General features: G+C 38.0%; 1 protein-coding gene across 1 annotated transcript in view; it reads left to right on the forward strand.

Annotated features, from left to right (window-relative positions):
- Adamdec1 (ADAM like decysin 1) overlaps positions 1-7990 on the forward strand; it is a 22681-nt gene extending 14691 nt beyond the window's left edge. The window contains exon 12 of the mRNA XM_017802565.1: positions 7904-7990. Coding sequence (XP_017658054.1) covers positions 7904-7990 — 87 coding nt within the window. The remainder of the gene's footprint in view (positions 1-7903) is intronic.
- The last annotated feature ends 380 nt before the right edge of the window (positions 7991-8370 follow it).

Genomic DNA, 8370 nt, shown 5'->3' on the forward strand with positions numbered 1-8370 from the left:
TTGCCCTCCACTGCACATGCAGAGAGGATCTACTAGTCTCTTAGCCCGTCAGTGCTGTGCAGTTGGTAACATTTGTTTTCTTGATCTTAGCCAGTCTGACTGGGGTAAGGTGAAATCTTAAAGTGGTTTTAATTTGCATTTCTCTGATTATTAGTGATGTTGAACATCTTTTAAGATGCTTCATAGCCATCTTTACTTCTTCTTCTGAGAACTCTCTGTTCAGCTCCTTAGCTCAGCTTTTAATTGGGTTACTTCTTGCCTTGATTCTCTGTTTTTTAGTTTGTTCTATATTCTGGATAATACACCTCTGTCGGATGTGTCGCTGGTGAAGATTTTCTCCCATTCTGTGGGTTTTCTGTTTGCTTCCCTGGTTGCCTCCTTTGATGTACAGAAGCTTTTTAGTTTAATGAGGTCCCATTTGTTAATTCTTGCCCGTGTTCCCTGAGCAATTGATGTCCAGTTTAGAAAATCCTTTCCTACACCTATATCCTGCAGATTTTTCCCAATGTTTTCTTCTAACAGTTTCAGGCTTTACATTGAAGTCTTTGATCCATTTGGAATTGACTTTTGTGCAAGACTGCTTTCAAAGTGTCCCAGAGGTTGTGTTGTGTTGTCCTTTTCGTTGAATTTCAGGAATTCTTTTCTTTCTTATTTTCTTCTTGACCCACTCATCGTTCAGCAGTGTGTTATTCAGTTGCCATGAGTTTGTGTAGTGACTAGGGCTTTGTCCTGTGTTGATTTTGAGCTTTATTGCATTGTGATCCAATAGAATACATGGAATTATTTCAATATTTTTGCATTTGTTGAGGTTTGTTTCATGGCCCAGTATGTGGTCAATTTTTGAAAAAGTTCCATGGGATGCTGAGTAGAAAGTGTATTCTTTGGTGCTTGGGTGGAATATTCCAAAGATGTCTGATAGGGCCATTTAATGTATGGTTTCATTTAATTCAGATGTCTCTCTGTTTATTCTTTGTCCAATTGACCTGTCTAATGGAGACAGTGGGGTATTGAAGTCCCCTACTATTACTGAGTTGGTGTTAATTTGTGTCTTAAAGTCCTGTCGCGTTGTTTTTATGAATTTGGGTGCACCAGAGTATGGTGCATATATGTTAAGGATTGTAATATCTTCTTGGTTAAGTGTTCCTTTGATAAGAATGAAGTCACCTTCCTCATCTCTTCTGATTAGTTTTACTTTGAAGTCTATTCTGTCAGATATTAGAATTGCAACTCCCGCTTGTTTCTTAGTGCCATTTACTTGGAATTTTCTTTTCCATAATTGCACCTTAAGGTAGTGCCTGTCCTTGAAGGTGAGAAGGGTTTCTTGCAGACAGCAAAGAGATGGATTTTGTTTCTTAATCCATTCACTTAGCCTGTGTCTTTCGACAGGGGAGTTCAGTCCATTGATATTTAAGGTTATTGAAAGATGTGTATTGTTTGTCGTCATTTTGATGGCTGTTTTTGTTCTCTGTCTAATTTCGTGTTTCCTCTATTATAACTTTTATTTATTTTCTTTCATTACCCCTGGTGTATAGTTGTTTCTCTCTCTGCTCTCTGTATTGCTTTAAGTGTTCTTTGAAGGGCTGGTTTTGTGGACATGTATTCTTTCAGGCTATTCGTGTCATGGAAGATTTTTCTTCCCCCCCTCAACCATAATAGACATTTTTGCTGGGCAAAGTATTCTAGGCTGGCATCTATTAGCATGTAGAACTGGAAATACCTTGGTCCAGGCTCTTCTGGCTTTCATAGTTTGCGTTGATAAGTCAGCTGTAATTCTGATGGGCTTTTCTTTGTATGTGATCTGTTGTTTTTCTTTTAATGCTTTCAGTATTCTCTCTTTGTTCTGTACATTTAGGGATTTTACTATGATATGTTGTGGGGAGTTTCTTTTCTGATCCTATCTATTTGGTGTTCTATGTGCTTCCTGTATTTGTATGGGGATGTCTTTCCTTAATATGGGGAAATTATCTTCTACAATCCTGTTTAAGAGCTGGTCAATACCAATAACCTAAAATTCTCCTTCCTCTATTCCTATGATCTGTAGATTTGGTCATTTCATGGTGTCCCATATCTCTTGCATATTCCAGCCCTGTGTATTTTTTTTTAATTTTCCATACTCTTTGAGTGGTCCAGTTCTTCAACTTTATGCTCCAGTGTTGATATTCTGTTTTCCACTTTATTCATTCTAGTGGTGAGGCTTTCCCCTGTTGTTTCAAGTTGGGTTATTGAGTTTTTCACTTCCTTCTTTATTTCTGCCTGAGTTTTCTTCAATGTTTCTATCTCTTTTGTGAATTCATTCAGAAGTTTATCCATATCTTCTTTCAGTTCTTTGATTTCTTTGTGCGTTCTTTAAATTTGTTTAATTCCTTGGTCATGTTTATGATTTTTCTTTTAAATTCTGTGTCTTGGGTTAGCTCTAGATGATTCTCCTTGTAGAACTCTTTTATAGGACTGATGGAGTCTGGTGGAGGCATAGTGTTTTGGCTTTCCATTTTATTATTCTTTCATTGTGATTTTTGGCTTGTGAATTTCTTTTGTTGTTTGTGATTCTGATATGAGAATTAAGTTGAAGCATGTTTTTGTTTGTATTATTGGTGTGCCTTGGTCATTTTCTTATTGTTTATGCAAAGCTTATTGGTCCAGGTTTCAGGTCCTCTCAGGTTTTATTTTGGAGGGAGCTGATGGCTTCAGATCAGCTACTCAGGGGCACCCACAGAAACCTAAGTCAGGGTCTAGTCAGGTACACCCAGGCTTCCTTCTAAGTTTTGGACCCCTACTAGCAGGAACTCATAGCAAAGTTTGGGACATTCCCTAAGGGGGGGGCAATTTTGGAACTTTCAGTCAGTCTGCTGAGTTCTTAGCCCCTATGCCAGAGGGTAGCCAGAAACAGGCACTCTGGTGGCCTGCTGAAATCACAACCACTACACAGATGGCAGTCAGAACTTGTCCTCTCAGGCTGTCTGCTAAGATCTCAGCCTTATCCTACTAAAGCCAGGTCTGCACCAGGGCCTTGGGAGGGGCCTCACACAATCCCAGCTAGGGCGTTGGGGGCTCATGCAATCCCAATTAGGGGGTTGGGTATAGTGCAATTAGGGGAGGCTCACCACCACATGGAGGCAGGAGCTGGGTGCTCTCAGTCAGTCCCCTGTGTTCTCAGCCCCTATGCCAGAGTGAAGCCTGAAACAGGCACTGTCTGCTGGTCTGCTGAGATCACTGCTTTTAAGATTTTTAACACAGCTAGTGGGGTATAACAATTATGGACTTTAATTTTCCCTTTTTCTTTTTTAGAGGATTTTACTTTGCTTTTCATTCATTTACATGTGTGTGCATGTGTTTGTATGAGTGTATGCACATATGTGTATGTAGGTGCCCTTTGAGGAGAGAAGAGGGTGTCAGGTCCCTTAGAGCTTGAGTTATAGGCAGTTGTAAGCCACCTGATTGGGGCTGAGATCTAAACTCTGACCCTCACATTGAGCAGAAAGCTCTCCTAACTAATCACTGATCTACCTCTCTGCCACCTTTTCTTTTTAATGCTATTTTGGAATTCTTTTTGAAGATGAACTTGGTATCATCATGAGAAATAGAAATTTATTAGCCCTTTTTGTTTTGTCTTGATTTTAGTCATCCTGTGAAAAGCATTTCAAAAGCCAGAATCTGATCACAGCATGTTTGCGTGAAGCCAAATGTAAAGAAGTAAATCATTATTGTAATATGGCCTGTGTTTTCAAGACATATGACTCAGATATTCCTAAATTACAGTCAGTCATTTGCCGAATAGTAATGATTACAGATCTAGAAGTAAGGCTTTTCCACAGGGATTTTCTCTTGTTCACAAAGATAATCGTGAACCAAGCAGTTGATAAAACAAAGGAGTAGAGAAATATCACATAAACACGTAGAAAATGGACTTCTAGCAAAGAACATTAAAGAAGACTGTTGCAATTTTGCTAATGATCATAAAATTTCAAGGCATCTATGTACTCCAATGAATGCTTCAGACAGAGGCCTTCCAGCAATGCCTGATTTGATTTCTTCTTTGTTTCTGAGATAGTCTTTCATGATATAACCCAGGCTGCTGTCCAGTTCATGATCCTCCTGGGATTACAGGAGTGCAACACCATGCCTATCTCATTTTAGATTTCTAAGAAAATTCTACTTTGTAACCCTCTTTTACTTTTAAGGCAAGAAAAATAACCACTATTAGAAGAAATTGTTATGTGACAATCTACAAAGTGCTTTAAATGCAGCACCTTCCTTCTTACATAAAAGAAACACACAAAATAGGAGTTATCATTATCCGTATTATCAGAAAAGTTAAGTTAATCAGTTTGAGGACCAAAGCTAGGAATTGGTGAATCCAAATGAAAGCCACGATTCATTCATTACTTTCGACAGCTCTGTGAGAGAGCATAAGGATCTTATCTGTGGACCAGCTCATTTATTCAGAGGTTGGAAGCATTACGTAGCTACACAGTACAATTTAATAATTTGTGAAAAGTATTGTGTTTTGTTAGTTACAGTGATGTATAGAATTTTATTAATAGATTGAGCGTTTCATTAAATTAACTTTAGATTGAATGCATTCTGAGTTGCTCACATTCCAATAAGGTTCCTTCAGTGGAAGAGAGTTACAGTTGATAATCACAGCTGTTTAAGCAGGTAGACAACGGATTCTCAATATGTGTCCACATGGAAAGGAGGAGGAGACATGGGGGTGAGAAAGAGAAGGAACAGAGAACCACAGCTTATGGAAGATCAAATATTCTTGAAGCTTATCAGTCAACTCCTGTTTTTCCATACCTGACTGGTGTTTTATAATTAAATAAAACTAACAAATTCAGGTTTATGAATGGATATTTCTTTAAAATATTTTTATTGAGTGTTTGTGGATTTCCTATAATAGATATTCATCAAATTTAGACCACCTCCCACATCTGGGCCCCCTCATAGCCCCTCCCACCAGATTACATGCATTCTGTCGTATATGTTAACTTCTATCCTGTCAAGCATCTGGACCCAGATGTCCCTCAGTCCAAGTTCATCCACTAGAGTCTAGTCAACCTATCTAGAGTCACTTTCCATCACCTCACAGTAATCAGTTGCCAATAGTTCCTCAGCTAGGTCTGGGACCTGCTGCCGGGTTCCCTCTATGCTGGGTTTTTATCTGATTGAGTTGGCATGGGTCTTGTGCATGCTGACACCATTGTTACAAATTTATATAAGCAAGTTCCAAGTGGCCTAAAAGCCTCTGTTTCCTTATGTTCATGCACCAACCCTGGCTCTTACAATCTTTCAGACCCCTCTTCCACAATGATCCCTGAGGCCTGGGTGTGTGAGTTTTAATATAGGAGTCCTATCCAGGGATACGCACTCTGCATTCCCGTATTCTCTAAAATTTAGCCAGTTGTGGCCTTCTGTGTGCATCACACTCTGTCGTAGGAGGAAGCCTTGCTGGTGAGAATTAAGGGGTGTGTTAGTATTCTTTCTATGCCCTGTTCCACTATGATCTATCAGCCTTAGGTGTAGAGGTTCCACTATAGATGTGTCACCTAGGGCTGGACAGCTCTTAGACACGTATTCTCTGTGTGTGACCAGTTGTGGAACTCTGTGATAGCTTCCATCTGTTTTGCAAAAAGAAGCTTCTTTGATGGTAGGTATACTTTTTTGTAAATATAAGGATTCATACTTAGCGGACAGTAAGAAATACCATTTGTCTAGAGATATGACAGAGATAGGGTTTTCTCTAGAATCTATGACCTCTCCAGCCACGTATGTTTGGCTATATTTACAGTGCTACCCATGACTTCCCTTCCATTGAGAGGACTTTAAGTCCAACTAGATAACTCCTAATTACCCCCTAGATAAAAGTGCCACTACTGCACCAATAGAGACAGTTTGCTGGGCCATTAGTTGTCATTATTAGACTTTAGAGCTGGGTTGGACCATTGATTGATTTTCTCCCTTAGCAGCTTGCATAGTATCCTCTAGAACTGTGAGAGCTAGTCTTCAGGGAGGAGGCTTCCAGGTCGGTTCCAGCTCCATTGCTCAAAGTCCTGTTATCCAAAGTGTGCCCATTCTTCAGCAATAGGGTCTTACCTTCAAGTTCTGGAAGATAATCAAGGACTGTGGCAATAGCCTGTGTTATTTTGGGAGATGAACAACTATATTTTAATATAAAACAATTTCTATACCCCAAACTCAACTGGTTATAATTAGAGATCAATAGCAGAACACTTGCTCAACATGCAGGGGACCCTAGTTTCAATCCCTAGAAATGCAAAAAATAAAAATGAATAAATAAAAATTAAAAAAATAGTGCCTATACTTTATATGTTCTCTTAGCTCTTATATATCATTTTTGTTGCTACTGTGCCTGTCTTTATTTTTTAGGTTTTAAAAATAATTATTCTGTCTAGATGTTTCTTACTTTCATCATGCTGTTTTCATGATTATAACTTTACAAAGCATTTTCATAGAAATTCTCTTTGATGCTTTTGGCTTTTAGGCATTTGTTGCAGAATTTACAGAGTAATTCTTTAGCAGTCCTTAGTAATTACTAAATACCTAGCAATTGGGTAATTCTTCCATGAAAACTTGGGATTTTTTTAAAATCAATTTGTTCCCAAACACAATTGAAATTCAATGTCAATACATTAAGTTCATATCTCCCTGTGAAGACTGGGGATATTTTACAACAGTGGGTGTTGTTTTAAAGGATATTTTGCTTTTAAAGCTTCTCAAGAAGTTATGTGTCAGATTCTTCATCTAGTTCTGGCACAATCTGAAGACCTATTCTGCAGTAATTCCTATTTTCCTTCCTGCTGTCTGTCTAATATTTCCTTGTGACTTTGCTGTAAGTGCTACTGATTTTATTTCTCGGACAGCTGTATTAGTGATATACCTTTTTTTTTTCGGTCTTTTTGAGACAGGGTCTCCCTGTAGCTCCAGCTGCCTGGAACTCACTCTGTAGACTAGGCTGGCCTCGAACTCACAGAGGATCTGCCTGCCCCTGCCTTCCGAGTGCTGGGATTAAAGGCATGCGCCACCACGCCCGGCAATATATCATTTTTGAAGAGTTGACCTCTATTTTAGCTAGATAAGGAATTATGTACTACATACACAATGAAAATGTGATTTGCATTTTGGGGGTATTATACCTTTTCCATGTCTTATGATATTTGCTAAATTTTCCATAAAATATACAATATGAATAATCTTTTTTATCCTTCATTTTATTGGATATTTTTGTCTATTTGTCACCTACATTTTCTTTATAATACTGAGGTATAGTTTACAATAAGGAAAATAATGTTTGAATATTTAAATTATAGCTCCTGAAGTTTTCAACAAATTTTGCCATTTACCAAAATAACATGAGCTGTTTTCTCCCCTGATTCTTAATTTAATGGATTTTTATTCCATATAATTAGGCAATCCCTGCATTTTGAACTAAAAAAATTCACATAGTTTTAATACAGTTATTGTGTTATAAACTGGTGTTTTACTAATAAAGCATGTGTGTGCACGTGAGCACACACCTGTTACTCATTTCAATAACAGTATTATCCAGTATTATCAAGCTGAATCTTAAGCTTACTTATTTCTCTATTTTGGTACATCAGAATAGTCTAGAAGTTTTCCACTTTGAAGTGTTCAATTGATTTACATGAAATACCTTCTAGACCAAATTTATTTGTAGAAATTTTTGCATGAGTCTATATGCATTCTTTGAGGAGACAGTGTTCAGCGAGCACAGCATTTATTTCTAATATTAAATTTCCCTGGTTATTGTCATTCAAATTTGTGAAACAAGGTAATTTAGTTTAAAAAGTGAAATTCCACTTCATTGCTGTCTTATACCTAAATGTGGGGAACGGTTGAATGACTGCTTTGTCATGGTTTGAAGGAATGCACCAATCTTTGCTGTGAGCCCCTGGCCTGTAAGCTGAAGTCAGGACCTAACTGTGGAGATGCTTCTAACCATGTCGTGTGAGTGACCCCCCTCTCTATGTTCCCAAAACAAATCTTTCAGATTTGAGAAATGTGCCCCACTGGGTTGATAACACACTAAAAACAAAGTTATTTTAAACTTTTTAAACAACTTAATCTTGTAGAGAAGAAGACATGCGTTATAAGTACTACTAAGCCTATGCGAGCACACGTGGGTGAGAAAAGGGATTACGTGGACATTTGTGAGATTATGATTCTTACAATCTGGGACAAAATTTGTGTGCTTTCCAATGATAAGTTTAATGCAGGTTTCTAGGAAGAGAAGAAGTGTATTTTTAAAGACTTGATGCCAAACACATTTCAGTCTCTGTTAGAGCTGATGGTTGCAATTTGCAAGGTAGTCAGAAAATCAATAGTATTTAA

The sequence above is a fragment of the Nannospalax galili genome, unplaced genomic scaffold (assembly GCF_000622305.1).
Source record: "Nannospalax galili isolate Female #2095 unplaced genomic scaffold, S.galili_v1.0 scaffold291, whole genome shotgun sequence".
Lineage (NCBI taxonomy): Eukaryota > Metazoa > Chordata > Mammalia > Rodentia > Spalacidae > Nannospalax > Nannospalax galili.